Source organism: Saccopteryx leptura, unplaced genomic scaffold (assembly GCF_036850995.1).
Source record: "Saccopteryx leptura isolate mSacLep1 unplaced genomic scaffold, mSacLep1_pri_phased_curated manual_scaffold_80, whole genome shotgun sequence".
NCBI classification, from domain to species: domain Eukaryota; kingdom Metazoa; phylum Chordata; class Mammalia; order Chiroptera; family Emballonuridae; genus Saccopteryx; species Saccopteryx leptura.
Window position 1 is genome coordinate 40,790 of NW_027095762.1, and position 21,157 is coordinate 61,946.

The 21,157-nt window shown below is 43.8% G+C and overlaps 1 protein-coding gene across 1 annotated transcript in view; it reads left to right on the plus strand.

Annotated features, from left to right (window-relative positions):
- Window positions 1-19,824, plus strand: part of LOC136387107 (uncharacterized) — a gene marked incomplete at both ends in the record, with an annotated part of 33,262 nt that extends 13,438 nt beyond the window's left edge. The window contains 5 exon segments of the mRNA XM_066358176.1: window positions 8,141-9,420; window positions 9,423-10,801; window positions 17,937-19,168; window positions 19,171-19,212; window positions 19,625-19,824. Coding sequence (XP_066214273.1) covers window positions 8,141-9,420; window positions 9,423-10,801; window positions 17,937-19,168; window positions 19,171-19,212; window positions 19,625-19,824 — 4,133 coding nt within the window.
- Window positions 19,825-21,157: the final 1,333 nt, after the last annotated feature.

Sequence of the window (21,157 nt, forward strand, 5' to 3'; positions counted from 1 at the left end):
ATTCTTTCTCAACTGAGAAGCTACCTTGGACCTGAGTTTTCTTTGGTGCCATTATCAGGTACCTTATTATAGATGCAAAAGACAACAGATAGGCTCAATTTAAGTAAGCCTTTGACATTTGTTAGAGAAAAATACCTCCCTAGGACATGACTACTCACCATGGACTGTTTTAGTTAGAAAGTTTTAGCCTGAGCAGGCGGTGGCACAGTGGATAGAGCTTCGGACTTGGACTCAGAGGACCCAGGTTCAGGACCCCAAGGTCTCCTGCTTGAGTGTGAGCTCATCTGGTTTGAGCAAGGCTCACCAACTTGAGCCCAAGGTCGCTGGCTTGAGCAAGGGGTCACTCAGTCTGCAGTAGCCCCCTTCCCACCCCATCAAGGCACCTATGAGGAAGCAATCAATGAATGACTAAGGAGCCGCCACGAAAAATTGATAATTCTCATCTCTCTCCTTTCCTGTCTGTCTGACTCTCTCTGTCTCTGTTGCAAAAAAAAGAAAAAGTTGTAATTTCAGACCATCCTGTGTGGTTATTTTAGGTCTCTGAGTTATTAAGGCCACCATGCAAGCCTCCCCTGAGCTTTTCAGGTTCAGCATGTGGCCCCTTTTTTATCCACACCCTCCTCAGAGAGATGAGGCTTCCTAATGCTCCCCTGTCTCAGTAGAGCCCAAGCTTTATGTTGATCAGGCGTCCCAGATTCAACTTCCTCATGCAGGGGGACACTCCTGCTTAACAGCAGGGCAGGCAGCCACTTTGGGGATTCTCTTGAGGGGGCTATGAGGATTCTAATTATTGGTTCTGAGACCAATCTGGAACCCGCAACCTTGGCACACAGGGAGGACACTCCATGCACTGAGACATTGGTCAGGGCCCCATGGGTTTATTTATTTTTATTTTTTTATAATTATCTTTCAGTTGAAATAATTTTAGAATTCCAATTATAATGTATGTTGCAGGTTATTTAAAATGGTATTTAATAACTGTAAGTATAAGTACTTCCTGGTTTATCTGTTAATAATGATTTCAAGGTGAACTGTTATGAGAGTAGGAAACATGAGTTATGTAATTTCAAATCTTTGAAGTTTGTTGTCATTTGCTCTATAGTGCAATTTGGAAACTTCAAGATCCTCTCAGTGTGCATCTTTGCTGTTAGGTCGTGTGTATCTTGGGAATACCTTGATGGAGGTCAGTAGGAACACGGGTGGATATTATCTGTCAGTGGTCGACCCACTTACCTGCTTAAGTATGATTTTTATCTCTGTACTAAGTTTCTTTTTATGTGCGGGAATCTATTGTTTCTGAAAGAGGTATTTGTAAGGTCGGTGGATAATGGGGGATGGTCCTGTGGGGAACTCAGGCCCTCCCGGGAATTTTGGCTAGGACCACCCACAACCAAGTGCGCCAAAAGAAACTTCCCAGGAGCCCTTTGGAAAAGGGCCAGTGAGATTTTACCACGTCATATTAGCTCAACCACCATAGGGACCCTTTAAATATTTCTCACGCGGGTCACACCTTGTGACTCCTCTGGTGTCTGTCCCTTGGGACCAGAAGACCTCGTCGGATGGGAAGTGCTCTGTACTCAATAAAGCCTTTTATAATTCCACACTTCATGGCTCCAGCTCCTTCCTTTGGCAGGGAAAAATACCTTATATTTTGGTTCTGAAAAACTGGGAGGAGTTTGAAGTCTGCAAAGACCGCTCCTCTTCCCTTGCCCTTTGAGAAATAACCAGGATCTCTGACCTTCCACCCACTTCGGCACAAGGTGCAGTAAGTCCCCTGCCTCCAGCCACCCTGGAGTTCTTTCTGCTGAGACTCCCTGTCTGGAAACTGTAGCTTCGTCAGGAACCTCTTTCTGCTTCGAGTGCATGTGCCTGTGGAGAAGTCCCAAGCACATCCACTTTACCTCATCTGTTTGTAGCCAGAAGTTGAGTTTTGGGATGCTGATACTCAAATCTGACCACTCCGAGGACTGAGGGTGGCCGCAGGGGCACAGGAATCTCCCTCCCTAAAGAAGAAAAAACTGTTCTTCTCTGCTGTGGCCAGGTCACAAAACCACTGAATTAGCCTCCTGAAGGGACTTCCAGTTTTAACAACCTCACCAATTTAACTATCGCCAAAAAAAGCTGGGAGCTGGTTGGAGATCTCTTACATTCAGGACTTCTAATTATTCGTGAACCCGTCCTTAATCTCTGTGCCACTTGTTCTACATGCAGGCCTTTTTCTGGCCAGAGAAATCTCACCTAAAATCTCTACTCCTGATCTTTCCTTCTTCATGGAATCCCAACTCTCTTCTCCTCCTGCCTGACCCCCGGGGGCGCCGCTCTCTCGGGACTTTTCTCTGGTCCCTCTGTAGACCTCTTTTGCTCTGTTCTCTTCCCTCGGAGAGCTCCCTCCCCTCCCTTTGCAAAATCCTGTTTCTTATTCACCACTACTAGTCTCTCTTTCTCCTCCCCTGCTGGCCAGGGGCCCTTCCCTTTTTCACTGTGTTCTTAAACCCCTCCTCCATCAGGCCATTCTCCACCTACCATTGGCTCTTACACTGGTTTGCAGGACCCCAAGGCCCAACCCCAATCAACTTGCAGGAAGTTCTGGCTCTGTCTTGCCTTTGGCTCCAGCATTTCCTGGCAAGATCTGGGTGCCCGGCTCCCTAGGAGCCCCCCTCCTTTTATCCTAACCCCCAAACCCCTATCCGAGACTGTGAACATGGCATTTAAAGTTTTTTTTTTTGTTTTTTTGGGGGGGGTATTTTTCTGAAGCTGGAAATGGGGAGGCAGTCAGACAGACTCCCGCATGCGCCCAACCGGGATCCACTCAGCATGCCCACCAGGGGGTGATGCTCTGCCCATCTGGGGTGTTGCTCTGTTGCAACCAGGGTCATTCTAGTGCCTGAGGCAGAGGCTATGAAGCCATCCCCAGTGCCCGGGCCATCTTTGCTCCAATGGAGCCCTGGCTGTGGGAGGGGAAGAGAGAGACAGAGAGGAAGGAGAGGGGAGGGGTGGAGAAGCAGATGGGTGCCTCTCCTTTGTGCCCTGGCTGGGAAACAAACCCGGGACTTCCACACACCAGGCTGACCCTCTACCACTGAGCCAACCGGCCAGGGCCGCATTTAAAGTTTTTAATGGTCCCAACTAGTAGAAACAGGCCAAGGCTATTCACCAGGCCCACATGCAGCAGAAGGTAACACTCCAAACTCAGACTCTTGTGGCAGCCCTGAGGCTGGCAAAGCAACAGCAGCAAGGCACAGGAAGAACCTGACCCAAATTCAAGACACAAATAGAAATCCCACCAGCAGCTTGCTTTAAGTCTGGCAAGCAGGGTCACTGGTCCTAGAAGAGCCCCTGCCCGTGGCTGCCCACTGAGCCTTACCCTGACTGCAAGCAGTCTGGTCACTGGTGGAGTGATTGCCCCTTTGGGCAACAGGCTTTTCCTCAGCGCCTCTATGTGGAGGACAAGCCACTCGAATGGGGAGGCCAATCCAGCCAGGTGGGTGCATCGCTCAAACTCTTAGGACACGACCTGGACTCAGAAAACCCAGGGTATGCTGCAACTAGTGGATAAGTCCATCTCATTTCTTGTGGACACGGGGGCTACCTTCTCTGTTTTGCCGTCACACTCTGGACCTCTAGTTCCCTCATGGGTCTTGGTTATGGGAATGGATGGTACCCTTTCCTTTCCCCTTTTTATGCCACTCCTGACATGCAGTTTTGCCTCAAGCTTGCCTCCATACAGGACCACTGGCAGTTGGAACCACTGGGCTCCATCCATTTCCAGCTCACCAAAGGGCTGGACCATGCAAATCTTCCTATTACTCCTCTTCTTTTTAAATTCTTACAGGACTGCATTCGCAAAGTTTCTCCAGTCAAGGCCAAACAGATGTTCCTCTTGACACCCCTCAAAGCCACCACCTTCTGATCTCCCCCTCCCCATGATGCCCCTAATCAGCAGGAAGTAGCCAGATGAATAAATGGCACCCGTATTCTATTTAACACAAAAGGTCAGTATGTAAGGTCGGTGAATAATGAGGGATGGTCCTGTGGGGAACTCAGGCCCTCCTGGGAATTTTGGCTAGGACTGCCCACAACCAAGTGTGCCAAAAGAAACTTCCCAGGAGCCTTTTGGAACAGAGTGACACCTCTGTCAGCCAGTGAGATTTCACCATGTCATATTAGCTCGACCACCCTAGGGGCCCTTTAAATATCTCTCACGCAGGTCACACCTTGTGACTCCTCGGGTCTCTGTCCCCTGGGACCAGAGAACCTCGTCAGGCAGGTAGCGCTCTGTACTCAATAAAGCCTTTTATTATTCCGCACTTTGTGGCTCCAGCCCCTTCCTTCTTTCTCGGCGGGGAAAAAGACCTTACAGTATTTTCTAACCCTAAATGAGAGAGTTGGTTGAAAGCCATGGTTATGTCCTGACTGAGTAGCTCAGTTAGGTAGAGTGTCATTCTGATATGCCAAGCATGTAGGCTCAATCTTCAGGGGACGTCCAGGAATTAAAAAGTGAATTCATGAGAACATAAGGACTGTTCATATTTGGAGTTTAGCCATTCTAATAGGTGTGGGTGCCATATTATTGTAGTCTGAAGTTGTCATTTCCTGATGTTATATATCAGTCAGAGCTTCTTTTTGCAAGGTTAGGTAGTTGCTCTTCTCAACATAAGAAACATGAAAACGGGATTTTTTAGGAGTTTATTTGAACTTAAGTGACTTAACGTTTGCGATGAAGACCTTCAACCCTGCAGAGACGCTCAGCATAGCAATTTCTTTTTTATTTATTTATTTTATTTTAAAAAATCATTTTAGAGAGTGGAGAGAGACAGAGACAGAGAGAGAAGGAGGAGGAGCAGAAAGCATCAACTCCCATATGTGCTTTTACCAGGCAAATACAGTCTTTTTTTAAAAATTACTTGTTTGTTTGTTCATTTGTTTTATTTATTTTAGAGGGTGGAGAGAGAGTGTGTGTGAGAGAGCGAGAGAGGTAATTTATTTAATGCATGTGAAATAAAAGAAAGGAGGGAAGATTTCACGAGGGCCTGAGAGTCAGAGCCGGATGAGATGAGCAAGTAGGGAAGAGTCTGTGCTCTCACAGTTTTGCAGGAGGGGACTGTCAGGGGCCAGGTCAAAGGTATGATCCTATTGATGCACAGAGTGGCCAGACACAGCTCAGTCATGGCAAAGAGAAGCCTTTTTGTAAAGAAGTGATCTCCCAAGGGTGTGAGTTCCCACCTCAACCTGTTCAATTTGTGAATTTCTATCAAATCAGGAGGAGGTCCCATTCCACTGAACCCTTTTTTGTCCACACTGTGTTCTTCCACCTGGAGTCTGTTTAGATACTAATTCATTTGCAGTGGGGCTATTTGTTTTAGAGTACTATGTGAATATTGATCAGAAATGCATTGTAGTTTTGTCAGTTTGTGGAAGAGAAATGTTTCATCAAGTACATAGTGAATAAAGGTGTTCTCTCAATTTCTGGCTTGTGTTTGTATCATATGAATAGTTTTTTTTTTAAATAGTTGATTTTTAATTTTATAAAATCCTTGGTTTTTTCTATTTCAATGGGTCCCTGAAACATAGAAGAATGGTAAGGGGCATGGTGGCCCCCCCTGAGGCCCGTGGCGCGGGAAGGAGGTGGGAGGCCGGCGGTGGGGAGAAGAGAGGTGCCATAGTCTCAGGTACCGTGCAGTCTGGCCCCACGGTGTGAAGATGTGGGGACCCCCATCCAGACTCCAAGGGAGGTGGTCGCCCAGGTGGCGTGAAGGTGAGATGCATTCGATGTACTAACGTGGGTTCTGAAGGAAAGTGAGAAAGTGGGGGACTGTCAGGTTTTTTTTACAGCTAGTGCTCGACTTATGACCATGATTGCTTCTGACAGACCGGTTGTAACATGATTTGGTTGTAAGTTGAGTAGGCTATATGTACAGTACTGTAATATGATGTTATAGAAATATTTAAGTCATATTTTACCCTAATTTTCTTTCATTATTGTTATATATCATAATTTCTTTGTTCATTTTATGCCATTTGTATCATCTCTACACCATTTTGTTTCTTATTTTTACATTCATCAGGTTTAAGTAAAATACTGCATTACCAGTACAACTGTTTTAATATTTGCAAAGACAATTTCCTCTTGGTAGACATCTTGGGAGGGGTTTGATGAAACATATCCAGGACACAAAACACAAATTGCTGTACCAAGTCTGGGATAACAGTTGAAATGGTGCATACAGAGATGGTAGTGCTGCTGGAAGCTGGTCCGCACTGTCGTATGTTCAGCTGGGGAACACTTGTGCTGCCAGATGTGGATCAGTTGTGGCTAGTGATTGTGATCGTAAAGTTGAATGTTCGTAAGTTACATAGGTCATAAGTCGATCAATATTTGTATTGCTCATGTGTGCAGGTGTTGGTCAAATGAGTTTGTAAATAGGATATATGTGTTTTCTCGCTTGTGATTTGTGTTGGGTGTGGGGGACGGACTGTGGGCAGGCAGGGTCATTGTAGCCTAGGGTTTAGTTTTAAGACCAGGCTTTTCCCCATACCCTTGACTGATTGTATAATCTGGGTGGTGCACTCTCATGGGGGATCCAATTATGCCTCGGGTAAGTGGCTTTGTATCAGAGACTTCTTTGTTTGTATATTGGATTAAGGGGTTTTGGTTTTGTATACTATAAAGTGGGAGAGACCAGGAGCTGGCTCACACAGTTCCTGCTATCACAATTGCAGGGGCTTCCCTGATCCCTTGCCCTTCATGGGAAAAGCTGGTTTACTGCTTTTCCCTTGTCTTCTTTTGTGGATTTCCTGTCTTGGTGAGACACCAATAAATAGGATGGCCCACCATCCTCCGACTCCACTGTAACCGTGAGTGGAAAAATTCTGCTTGACCTTTTGACTAAAATTAAAGAAAGCAGGAATTGACTGCTCCCTACCATAAACCACTGAGAAATTTGCTTAGATCTAGTTCACCAGAGGCAGCTCGACCACAACCGAAACTGCTTACCAAATAGGTATGTGTTCCTGATAAAGATAGGATAAGGGTTAATGACTAACTGCCAACTCAGCTTCTGTAAACGGTTGCTTGCTTGCCTACCAAAGTATAAAAGCCCTTGCAAAAAGACTGAGAGTGCTCTTGGCTACCTCCTTGCCTTGAGCCCGCTCGCGAGTGTAATAAACTTTTTCTTCTGCTTTACCCACACACTTGGGTCTATAGTCTTCGTGGTGCGCCCTCGGTCAACATTTGGAGGTTCCACCGAGATTCCGCTTCCTCGCAGACCATGAGACGAACGCCTGATGCTTGGTGAGTGAAACTGGCGGTGGCTGTCAGGCAGGGACGTGAGTCCCTCCTGGCTGCGACCGACAGACGTGTCAGGGGGTCGCAGGCCACGAATCTGGGGGACGCCCTGGAGTGTGAGGACGACCAAGGACACTTGGAAGTCCATCTGCTTTCTCAGACAGAATCTGTAGATTTGTTGCCAGTTTCCAACCGAGCTCGTTGGTCCGGACCGCTAGATTTATTTTTAGTTTCATTTTGTCGATCACGGCGTAGCTGGCTTTGTCTGTCTGTTTTTGTCAGTGTTTTCTTTGTGACTTTTTTTCTGTCTTTCTTTCTCTTTGAAATTAAAATGGGACAAGGTCCTTCTACCCCATTGTCCCTGACATTGTCTCATTGGTCTGAGGTGGATGCCCGAGCCCATAATTTGTCTCTTCTTGTTAAAAAGCACAAGTGGCAGACTTTCTGTGCCTCCGAGTGGCCCACCTTCGGAGTAGGTTGGCCGACCACTGGAACCTTCCATAAAGACACCATAAAGGCGGTTAAAGCAGTTGTCTTCAATCCAGGACCTCATGGCCATCCGGATCAACAGCCTTATATTTGGGTTTGGGAAGACCTGGCCGACAACCCTCCTCCTTGGTTCTGACCTTTTCTTCCTCCCCCTACACCCTCCCTTCCAATAACCCTCTCCACCACTCCGGGCCCTCCCAGACCTGCTCTAACTCATCCAGACATCTGCTCTATGCTTCCACTCAAACCTTCGGAGCCAATGGCGCCTGCTTCATCCCTGTATCCCCCCCTTCCCTCCTCTGTTCTCCCTGAATCTCAAACTGACCTTATTCTTTTTGATTCGGGACTCCCGCCTCCCTATCCCAGGGATGTCCCTGCCAGCGCTGCTGGTCCCCAGCTTGGGGCCCCACATCAGGACGAACGGGCACCATCAGTGGAGCGTCCAGCCCAAGGTACCCGGAGCCGGAGAGCACAAACCCCAAATGACGTGGCCGTCACCCTGCCCCTTCGACCTTTCGGACCCCCTGTCTCTGAAGGCCAAGGGGGGAACATGCCGGCGCTTCAGTATTGGCCCTTCTCCTCCTCAAATCTATACAATTGGAAAAACAATAATCCGCCTTTCAGAGGACCCTGTAAAACTTACTGACCTTCTCGAGTCTCTTATGTTTTCCCATAAGCCCACTTGGGATGACTGCGAGCAACTTTTAGGTATCCTCTTCACCTCAGAAGAAAGAGACTGGATTCTTCTTGAAGCCAGGAAATTGGTTCCTGGACCTCATGGTTGTCCTACTCAACTTCCCAACCTCATAGATGAGGCTTTTCCCTTGAGGCGGCCTAACTGGGACCCTAATATGCCTAAAGGTAGGCAGCGACTCTTACTCTATCGCCAGACTCTGATGATGGGTCTCCGAGCGGCGGCGAGACGCCCCACTAATTTGGCTAAGGTAAGAGAAGTAATTCAAGGGCCAGAGCAATCCCCATCCAGATTCCTAGAGAGACTAATAGAAGCCTATAGGAGGTACACCCCTTTCGACCCTGAGTCTGAAGAACAGAGAGGGGCACTGGCTATGGCTTTTATAGGACAGTCAGCTACTGATATTTGGAGGAAACTCCAGAGGATGGATTGGTTACAGGACATGGCTCTGAGAGATTTAGTCAAGGAAGCTGATAAGGTATACTATAAAAGAGAGACAGCAGAGGAAAAGGAGCAAAGATTAGAAAAAGAACGTGAGGAGCAGGAAAATAAGCGAGATACATGGAGAAATAAAGAGTTAACAAAGATTTTGGCTACTGTAGTAGGGAAACAAGATAGAAGAGGAAAGCATAGTACCTCGGGCCCAAACCAAAAACCAAAATTAGGACCTAACCAGTGTGCCTACTGTAAAGAAGAAGGACACTGGATCAGGGATTGCCCTAAGAAGAAGAAAAAGAAGTCTGAGGAAATCCTTGCCCTAGCAGATTAGGGGCATCAGGGTTCGGACCCCCTCCCCAAACTCAGGGTAACATTCAATGTAGAGGGGACACCAATCGACTTTGAGGTAGATACTGGAGTGGTTTACTCCACCCTGCAGAGTCCGCTGGGTCCCTTCTCAAACAAAAAATCCCTGGTTCAGGGGGCAAATGGATGCCAGCCTAGGTCATGGCTGGCATGACCATGGCTGGCACTAAAAGGACAATGGACCTGGGGAGGGGAAAAGTACAGCACTCCTTTCTGGTCATACCAGAATGCCCTGCCCTGCTGCTGGGGAGGGATTTGCTTACCAAGTTGGGGGTGAGTATTGATTTCAAACCTCAGGGACCAGAAGTAAGATTCAGTAACCCTCTTGTCAGTCAGCCTGTTGTGACCATGCTGACCTTGTCTGCTGAAGATGAGTATAAACTATATGAGACCCCTGCCCCCGGACCCCATTCAACAGAAGACAAGTGGCTTCAGAGCTTCCCAGAGGCCTGGGCAGAAACGGCAGGGCCAGGATTGGCAGTACAAAGGCCTCAGGTGGTAGTATACTTAAAACCCTCCACCACCCCCATAAGGGTCAAACAATACTACATGAGTAAAGAGGCCCAGGAAGGCATTAGACCTCACATGCAGAGGCTGCTAGGACAAGGGATCCTGAGGCCTTGTCAATCAGAATGGAACACCCCCCTGCTACCAGTAAAGAAACCAGGGACAGGGGACTATAGACCAGTTCAGGATTTGAGAGAGGTTAACAGTCGGGTAATGGACATACATCCAACGGTCCCGAACACTTACAACCTCCTCAGTACCCTCAGTCCTGACAGGAAGTGGTATACAGTACTGGACCTGAAAGATGCCTTCTTCTGCTTGCACCTGCATGAGGACAGTCAACCTCTGTTTGCTTTTGAATGGACTGACCCTGAGAACGGACTCAGTGGACAGCTCACCTGGACGTGGCTACACCAGGGCTTCAAGATCTCTCCCACCATCTTTGACGAAGCACTGCACCAGGACTTGAGTGCCTACCGAGCCTCCACCACTGAGGTAATTCTGTTGCAGTATGTTGATGATCTGTTACTTGCAGCTGCCACCATAGAGCAGTGCGAACAGGGAACTGAGAAACTGCTTGTCGAACTGGCCAAACTGGGATACCGGGCATCCACCAAAAAGGCCCAGATCTGTCAATCCGAAGTCACCTTCCAGGGCTACTCTCTCTGAGATGGTAAGAGATGGCTAACTGAGGCCAGGAAAAAGACTGTTACTCAAATCCCGCCTCCGAAAAATCGGAAGGGCCTCAGGGAGTTCTTGGGCACAGCAGGTTTTTGCAGACTATGGATACCCAGCTTTGCCGCACTAGCCGCCCCTCTGTACCCCTTGTTAAAGGATGGAACTGAGTATACCTGGGGAGATGAACAGCAAAAGGCCTTTGACCAAATCAAGAGGGCACTGTTGTCAGCCCCAGCCTTGGCACTCCCCAACATAGAGAAGCCTTTCACTCTCTATGTAGAAGAGAAGGAAGGGATAGCTAAAGGAGTATTGACTCAGTCTCTGGGACCCTGGAAACGGCCAGTAGCCTATCTTTCTTTATATATATATATATTTATTAATGTTGATGGGATGACATTAATAATTCAGGGTACATATATTCAAAGAAAACATGTCTAGGTTATCTTGTCATTAAATTATGTTGCATACCCCTCACCCAAAGTCAGATTTTCCTCCGTCACCCTCTGTCTAGTTTTCTCCATGCCCCTCCCCCTCCCCATAACTCTCTCCCTCCCTCCCTCCTGCGTCCTCCCTCCACCCACCCCTGGTAACCACCACTCTCTTGTCCATGTCTCTTAGTCTCATTTTTATGTTCCACCAATGTATGGAATCATGTAGTTCTTGTTTTTTTCTGATTTACTTATTTCACTCCGTATAATGTTATTAAGATCCCACCATTTTGCTGTAAATGATCTGATGTCATCATTTCTTATGGCTGAGTAGTATTCCATAGTGTATATGTGCCACATCTTCTTTATCCAGTCTTCTATTGAAGGGTTTTTTGGTTGTTTCCATGTCTTGGCCACTGTGAACAGAGCTGCAATGAACATGGGGCTACATGTGTCTTTACATATCAATGATTCTGAGGTTTTGGGGTATATACCCAGTAGAGGGATTGCTAGTTCATAAGGTAGTTCTATTTGCAGTTTTTTGAGGAACCACCATACTTTCCTCTATAATGGTTGTACTACTTTACATTCCCACCAACAGTGTATGAGGGTTCCTTTTTCTCCACAGCCTCTCCAACATTTGCTATTACCCGTCTTGTTGATAATAGCTAATCTAACAGGGGTGAGGTGGTAGCTCATTGTAGTTTTGATTTGCATTTCTCTAATAACTAATTAAGCTGAACATCTTTTCATATATCTGTTGGCCATTTGTATTTCTTCCTGGGAGAAGTGTCTGTTCATGTCCTCTTCCCATTTTTTTATTGGATTGTTTCTCTGTTTGTTGTTGAGTTTTATGAGCTCTTTGTAAATTTTGGATATTAGGCCCTTATCTGAGCTGTTGTTTGAAAATATCAGTTCCCATTTAGTTGGCTGTCTGTTTATTTTGATATCAGTTTCTCTTGCTGAGCAAAAACTTTTTATTCTGATGTAGTCCCATTCATTTATCTTTGCCTTCACTTCTCTTGCCATTGGGGTCAAGTTCATAAAATGTTCTTTAAAACCAAGGTCCATGAGTTTATTGCCTATGTCTTCTTCTATGTACTTTATTGTTTCAGATCTTATATTTAGGTCTTTGATCCATTTTGAATTAATTTTAGTACACGGGGACAGGCTGTAGTTGAGTTTCATTCTTTTGCATGTGGCTTTCCAGTTTTCCCAACACCATTTGTTGAAGAGGCTTTCTTTTCTCCATTTTGTGTTGTTGGCCCCTTTATCAAAGATTATTTGACCATATATATGTGGTTTTATTTCTGGACTTTCTATTCTGTTCCATTGGTCTGAGTGTCTATTTTTCTGCCAATACCATACAGTTTTGATTATTGTGGCCCTATAATATAGTTTAAAGTCAGGTATTGTAATGCCCCCAGCTTCATTCTTTTTCCTTAGGATTGCTTTGGCTTTTCGGGGTTTTTTATAGTTCCATATAAATCTGATGATTTTTTGTTCCATTTCTTTAAAAAATGTCATAGGAATTTTGATGGGTATTGCATTAAATTTATATATTACTTTGAGTAATATGGCCATTTTAATTATATTTATTTTTCCTATCCAAGAACAAGGAATATTTTTCCATCTCATTGTGTCTTTTTCTATTTCTCTTAGCAATGCCTTGTAGTTTTCGTTATATAGGTCCTTTACATTCTTTGTTATGTTTATTCTTAGGTATTTTATTTTTTTTGTTGCAATCGTGAAGGGGATTATTTTTTTGAGTTTGTTTTCTAATATTTCATTGTTGGCATATAGAAAGGCTATGGACTTTTGTATGTTAATTTTGTATCCTGTGACCTTACTGTATTGGTTTATTGTTTCTAGTAAACTTTTTGTGGAGTCCTTTGGGTTTTCGATGTATAGGATCATATCATCAGCAAAAAGTGATACCTTTACTTCTTCTTTTCCAATATGGATGCCTTTTATTTCTTTGTCTTGTCTGATTGCTCTGGCCAGAACTTCTAGCACCACGTTAAATAAGAGTGGAGAGAGTGGACAACCCCGTCGTGTTCCTGATTTAAGGTGGAAAGTCCTCAGTTTTACGCCATTTACTATGATGTTGGCTGATGGTTTATCATATATGGCCTTTATCATGTTGAGATATTTTCCTTCTATACCCATTTTCTTGAGAGTCTTAAACATAAAATTGAGTTGTATTTTATCGAAAGCCTTTTCTGCGTCTATTGATAAGATCATGTGGTTTTTGTTCTTTGTTTTGTTGATATGGTGTATTACGTTAACCGTTTTACGTATGTTGAACCATCCTTGAGATTCTGGGATGAATCCCACTTGATCATGATGTATTATTTTTTTAATATGTTGTTGTATTCGATTTGCCAGTATTTTGTTTAGTATTTTAGCATCTGTATTCATTAGAGATATTGGTCTGTAGTTTTCTTTCTTTGTGCCATCCTTGCCTGGTTTGAGTATGAGGGTTATGTTGGCCTCATAAAATGTGTTTGGAAGTATTGCTTCTTCTTCAATTTTTTGGATGACTTTGAGTAGAATAGGAACCAAGTCTTCTTTGAATGTTTGATAGAATTCACTAGTATAACCGTCTGGGCCTGGACTTTTATTTTTGGGGAGGTTTTTAATAGTTTTTTCTATTTCCTCCCTGCTGACTGGTCTGTTTAGGCTTTCCGCTTCTTCATGACTCAGTTTAGGAAGGTTGTATTGTTCTAAGAATTTATCCATTTCTACTAGATTGTTTTATTTGGTGGCATATAGTTTTTCATAGTATTCTACAATAATTCTTTGTATATCTATGATGTCTGTGCTGATTTCTCCTCTTTCATTTTGGATTTTATTTATTTGAGTCCTGTGTCTTTTTTCCTTGGTGAGTCTTGCCAAGGGTTTGTTGATTTTGTTGATCTTTTCAAAGAACCAGCTCCTTGTTTTATTGATTTTTTCTATAGTTTTTCTGTTCTCTATTTTGTTTATTTCTGCTCTGATTTTTATTATCTCCTTTCTTCGGCTGGTTTTGGGTTGTCTTTGTTCTTTTTCTAGCTCCTTAAGGTGTGAAGTTAAGTGGTTTACTTTGGCTCTCTCTTGTTTGTTCATATAGGCCTGAAGTGATATGAGCTTTCCTCTTATTACTGCTTTTGCTGCATCCCAGATATTCTGATATGTTGTATTTTCATTTTCATTTGTCTGTATATATCTTTTGATCTCTGCGCTTATTTCTTCTTTGACCCATTCATTTTTTAGAAGTATGTTGTTTAGTTTCCACAATTCTGTGGGGTTTTCCCCCTCTTTTTTACAGTTGAATTCTAGTTTCAAGGCTTTATGATCAGAGAATAGGCTTGGTTCAATTTCAATTTTTCTAAATTTGCTGATATTGTTTTTGTGGCCCAACATATGGTCAATTCTTGAGAATGTTCCATGTACACTAGAGAAAAATGTATACTCTGTCACTTTGGGATGAAGTGTCCTGTAGATGTCTATCATATCCAGGTGTTCCAATATTTCGTTTAAGGCCACTATATCTTTATTGATTCTCTGTTTGGATGACCGATCTAGAGCCGTCAGCGGTGTATTGAGGTCTCCAAGTATGATTGTATTTTTGTCAGTTTTTGTTTTAAGGTCAATAAGTAGCTGTCTTATATATTTTGGTGCTCCTTGGTTTGGTGCATATATATTAAGGATTGTTATGTCTTCTTGATTCAGTGTCCCCTTAATCATTATGAAATGACCATTTTTGTCTCTGAGTACTTTTTCTGTCTTGTAGTCAGCATTATCAGATATGAATATTGATACACCTGCTTTTTTTGGGGTGTTGTTTGCTTGGAGTATTGTTTTCCAGCCTTTCACTTTGAATTTGTTTTTATCCTTGATGCTTAGATGAGTTTCTTGTAGGCAGCATACAGTTGGATTTTCTTTTTTAATCCATTCTGCTAATCTGTGTCTTTTTATTGGTAAATTTAATCCATTTACATTTAGTGTAATTATTGACACTTGTGGGTTCCCTATTGCCATTTTATAAATTGCTTTCTGTTAGTTTTATATCTTGTTTGATTCTTCTCTTTTGTTTTTCTATTGTTTGTTTTTGTTTGTTTGTATTCCATACTTCTTTCTTCTGTTGCTACCTTTTTTAAGTCAAGTGTTTTTGTGGTGGTTTTTTCAAGGGTGGTTATCATTAAGTAATGAAAAGGGTATCTACCATATTCATTGTAGTACCCTTTCTTATGAGTATTTCTACGCTTCATCGTCCTTTGCTACTGTTAATCTTCATCTTTTCTCTCCTTTTTTTTTTTCTTTCGTTGTCACAGTTTAAGTTTGATTTTATTGTTTTCTTGGTGGAGCTGTTACTTGTGGTTTTGTTTTCTTTTGTTCTTTGAATCTGGTTGGAAAACCCCCTTTAGTATTTCCTGGAGTGGGGGCTTTCTGATGATAAATTCTCTCATCTTTTCTGTATTTGTGAATGTTTTTATATCTCCTTCGTACTTGAAGGATAGCTTTGATGGGTATAGTATTCTTGGCTGAAAGTTTCTCTCTTTCAGGGCTTTGAATATTGGGGTCCACTCTCTTCTAGCTTGTAGAGTTTCTGCTGAGAAATCTGATGATAATCTAATAGGTCTTCCTTTATATGTTGTATTCTTCTTTTCCCTGGCTACCTTGAGAATTTTTTCTTTGTCATTGGTTTGTGTCATCTTCATTTTGATGTGCCTTGGAGTGGGTTTGTTGGGGTTAAGAAAACTCGGTGTTCTGTTTGCTTCTTGAATTTGAGGCTTTAGTTCTTTCCACAGGCTTGGGAAGTTCTCATCTATTATTTGTTTGAGTATATTCTCCATTCCATTTTCTTTCTCTTCTCCCTCTGATATACCTATTATTCTTATGTTATTCTTTCTGATGGAGTCAGACAATTCCTGTAGGTCTTTCTCGTTCTTTATTATTTTTGAGTCTCTTTCTTCTTCTCTCTGTTGTGCCTTAAGTTGCTTGTCTTCTATTTCACTAATCGTATCTTGTATCTGGGCTGTTCTATTAGCTAAGCTTGTTATTTCGTTTTTCAGTTCGTGAATTGAGTTTTTCATCTCTGTTTGATTTGTTTTTATAGTTCCAATTTCCTTGGTAATATATTCTTTGTGATCATTGATGGTCTTGCTTGTTTTCTGATCTCCCTAAATTGCCTTTCTGTGTTTTCGTGTATATCTCTGAGTATTTTTAAGATTTCTATTTTAAATTCTCTGTCATTTGGCTCCAAGGCTTCCAATATGTTAAATCTTTTCTCCATAGATTTTTCCACATTTATTTGTGTTACCTCTCTATCTTTTGTATCCATAATATTCTATTTCCTTTTTCTTATTGGCATCTGAAGGTGATCTCGTTGATAGTGTTAATTAGAATTAAAAAAGAATAAAAAGGGAAAGAAAAAAAAGGGAAAACACTCCACACACAAAAAAAGTAATAATTTATTATTTCCCCCTTTTTTCTTTCTTCTCCTCCCCTCCTCTCACCTCTTTAGGGAAATATCGTGATGATCTGTGAATTATATTATGCTAAATGGAACAAAAACTGCCTATAACAGAGGGCTTGATTTGGGGTGAAGAGTTCAAGGAGCAAAAAAGGGAGTCGGGACCTACTAAATGCAAAAAAAACAAAAACAAAAAAAAAACAAAAAAAAAAGGGAGAATATCTTAGACAAGCATAAAATGATTTGCTTGTAAGTGATGGTCGACTAAGAGATATAATGAGAGGGATAATAGGGAAACAGAAAAAAGAGAGAAAAAATAATAATATTTAAAGAAGAAAAAAATAAAAATAATAAGTAAAAATCTGTTGTATTAAGTGGAGTGAAGACTAAATACAATGGAGACTTTGGGTTGGGAGGAATGCTAGTGAGTTAAAAAGCAATGTAAAAAGTAGTCAAAATGCCACAAAAACAAACAAATAAGGGAAAACCAAGAACAAAAGCAGAAAAAAAAAAAAAAAAACTTGAGTCCCAAATTAAATAATTTGTTCATGATTGAGGATTAACTGGGAGAAAAAGTAAAAGGAGAAAAGAAGAAATGAATATAAAGAAAAAAATAAGAAAAAGAGAGAAATGAAGGAAGAAAAAAAGGAAAGGGAATAAAACAAAAAACAAACAAAAAGAAAAAAAAAGGGGAGAGAGTGAGAGGTAAGGGTTTTGGAGTGTAACCCTAAAGGATAGTAAGGATGAAGAAAAGAAATAAAATGTAACACTCATGGGTAGTGTAGTTCAAGAAAAGGGTAGCATAAGATGGGCAGAGAATAAAAGGACCGAGGTGGAGGAAATACAAATGATATTAAAAGCAAGAAGAAAGAAGAAAGAAACAACAACAACAAAGAATTAGTGGAACAAGTTATAAATTCTGTGGATTTTTCTTGATTTTGAGAGGTTAACTTCTTCCTTTTCCTTTTCTCTCCCTCTTCCTGGTCGATGACTCTGAACCCCAGGTTCTGCCCCTGTGTCACACTTAGGTAGGGATTTGCAGTTGATGGGAATCTATGGCAATGTCATATAATTGACTTTAGTCTCGCTGGTAGTCAAGGCTTGTTGGCGTTTGCAGAGTCCAACAATGAGAGTGTTTGCTTTCCTGAATTCTCTCCCCTAGTCTCCCTTTCCTGAATTAGCAGCCTGGTGATCCAGCTATGAGGCTGCCACTGCTTCTGTCTGGGGAGTAAGAGGCTCAAAGAGCTGGGAAATCCCCACTCTATCCTCACTCAGCGCAAGGCTCTGGGTAAGGCTCTGGCAGTCAGAGCCTCCAGCGTAATCAGGTGGGGCTGGGAGTCAATTGTTGTCAAGGTGACTGTTCAGCGCCTTCCATTCAGTTGGACCACTCAACCCAGGCTTTCCACACTTTGTAGCCTGTTTTGGCACAGGCATATTCCCTCCTTGGCAACATTCCTTTCGCTTTCTGTGTGTGTGTGTGGAACTCCGGGATGCTCCGAGGATATATTTTTTTGTATCTAGTTGATAAATTTGTTGAGATTTTGGGGAGATCTGTCGGAAGCACTGCTCACGGCACCATTTCCGTGACGTCACTGCGTATCTTTCTAAGAGGTTAGATGCAGTTGCAAAAGGGTGGCCGGGGTGCCTACGGGTGATTGCCACTGTGGCCCTCCTAGTCAAAGATGCTGACAAACTGACTCTGGTCCAGAAATTGACTGTTGTCACCACCCATGCCCTGGAAAGCAGAATAAGACAACCTCCAGACCACTGGCTAACTAATGCCTGCATTACTCATTACCAAAGCCTCCTGTTAGATAAAGACAGGATCACCTTTGGCTCTCCAACTGTTTTGAACCCAGCCACCCTGCTACCCAGGGAGGAGGGGGGAACTGTCCACCATCAGTGCAGGGATATCCTAGCAGAGGAAGCTGGGATCCGGAAAGACTTCTGGGACACACCACTGCCACAATCTGACTTAATTTGGTATACTGATGGAAGCACTTTTCTGTATGAAAAAGAACGCCGAGCTGGGGCTGCGGTGGTTGACAAGGAAAAAGTAATCTGGTCAGAGAGACTTGCCCCAGGAACCTCAGCTCAAAAGGCAGACCTAATAGCTCTAACAAAGGCTTTGGAACTAGCTAGTGGTAAACGGGCCACCGTCTACACGGACAGCAGGTACACATTTGTTACTGCACATGTGCATGGGGCAATCTAAAAAGAAAGGGGCCTCCTTACATCAGCAGGTAAAGACATTAAGCACAAACAAGAAATCCTAGCCCTCTTAGATGCTATCATGCTCCCACGGGAGCTAGCCATTGTCCATTGCCCTGGGCACCAGAAAGGGCAAGACCCAGTAGCCAAAGGCAATAGGAAGGCAAATGAAGAGGCTCGAGTGGTAGCCATGAGGACTGCCTCCCACATCCTCACTATAGAAGCAGAGCCATCCCCCACCCTGACCCACTTAGAGGAACCTGAGGATGTTCGGAAGTTCCTGCAGATGGCCCACCATCTTACCCACCTTGGGACTGACAAACTGTTACAACTGCTTCAAGATGATAAAATATTGACCACCCCCGAGAAGAGGCAAATAGCAAAGGAAATAGTCAAAGCTTGTAAAGCCTGCCAAATGGTAAATGCCTACCCAACAAAAGGAACCAGTGGAACCCGTCTCTGAGGCACCAGACCAGGCCAATATTGGGAAGTAGACTTCACTGAGGTAAAACCTGCCAAGTATGGACTAAGGTATCTCTTAGTTTTTATAGACACCTTTTCAGGATAGGTAGAAGCCTTCCCTACCAAACATGAGACGGCGGCGGTAGTAATTAAGAAAATTATGGAAGAAATCTTTCCTAGATTTGGCCTTCCAAAGGTAATAGGGCCTGATAACAGACTGGCATTTGTGGCCCAGGTAAGCCAGGGGGTAGCCAAAATATTGGGGATTAATTGGAAACTACATTGTGCTTATAGACCCCAAAGTTCAGGACAAGTAGAGAGAATGAATAGAACAATTAAAGAGACCTTAACTAAATTAGTCATAGATACTGGCCATAGAAATTGGGTAATGCTCCTACCATATGCTCTTTTCCGGGCTCGGAATACCCCTTCTGCTAAAACTAACCTAACCCCCTTTGAAATACTTTTTAGAACCCCTCCGCCTATTCGGGATTTATCCCCCTCTGACTTAAATATCCAAAATACCCCTTTGTCCATTAGGTTACAGGCCCTGACCAGAGTACAACATTGCCTATGGAAGCAGTTGTCTGACCTTTACCAGCCGGCAGGAGACGGGACCCCACATCACTACCAAGTTGGGGACTTCGTCTACGTCCGGAGACACCAACACCAGACCCTCAAACCCCACTGGAAAGGACCCTACCAAGTCCTCCTCATCACACCCACTGCTGTAAGGGTCGATGGCATCGCAGCTTGGATCCATATTTCACACCTCAAGCCTGCTCCTGCTCCTGATGACCAGTGCACAGTGAGAAAACAGATAATCCCCTTAAGCTGCATGTCCGCCGCTGCAACAAATCCCCACCAACCAACCCAGCAGACATGGCAGGTGATATCGGGGACCAGTAATATAGTATGAAAAGTGACTTCTAATGACCATCCCCCCTGGACTTGGTGGCCGTCCCTGTATCCAGACTTTTGTCAGCTCGCGGCGGGGCTAGAAACTTGGGATATCCCAACCACAGACCCGGGTAACCCTCCTCCTTGTGAGTCCGGGAAATGTGAATGTCCAACTAGTGGTATAGGGACTGTAGGCTTTGGGTGCTCTCACCCAGAAATCCGCTCGACTCTCAGGACGACTGACTTTTATGTCTGTCCCCGGGACGGTCGTGATAGGGACACAGCTTGGAGATGCGGGGGACTGGAAGTCTTCTCCTGTAAGGCTTGGGGTTGTGAGACTATGGGGATGACTCACTGGAAGCCCACATCCTCCTGGGACTGGATCAGGGTTGCAGGAGTAACTCAAAAAGAAGCAGGGACTAAAAACTCCCAGTGTCTAGGAAGAGGAATTCCTAGTCAAAGACCGGGAATAGGCCATAGGCGATTGGGAGTTTGGGTTGGTGAAGGACTATGTACCAATTTCACCTGTAACACACGGAATATTACATTTACCCACTATGGAAAATGGCAAGATAATACATGGCTAAAGGGCAGGCAGTGGGGCTTAAGAATGTATGTGTCAGAATCTGATGCTGGATTAACGTTTAAAATTAAATTCCAGATAGGCACCGCTAGAGGCAGCCCATTAGGACCTAACAAAGTACTGGCTGACCAAGGGGCCCCAAGGCCTAGCAAGCCCCTTTCAGCCCCGGTGCAAGCTACTCCATCCCCGAGAGATACAGCTAGCAGCCCAGCCAGTGCCAGTAGTACACCCCTGTCACAAACCCCGTCAGGTCCAACCACGGGGCAGCGATTATTAGATCTAATAAAAGGAGGTTTTAAAGGAAGGGGTCACAGTCAATGGGAGCTACTATGAGAACAAAAGCCCTTCCCAGTGTAATTGGGACAGGCGTCACATGCTTACCCTCCCAGAAGTGACTGGACAGGGGATATGCCTGGGGACCCCGTCTGCCTCAGACAAGGCCCGATGCCTGCAGACTATTTCAATTTCCCCTAACAGTTCCTATTTGATCCCTAAGAAAGGAACTCGGTGGGCATGCAGAATGGGCCTGACTCCCTCTGTGTCCACTCAGGCCTTTAACAACTCTCAAGATTTTTGTGTAATGGTTAGAATTTTCCCCCGCCTTATATATCATGGAAATGAAGACTTTGAAAAAGTGGTTAAAGGGCGGACCAGGTAT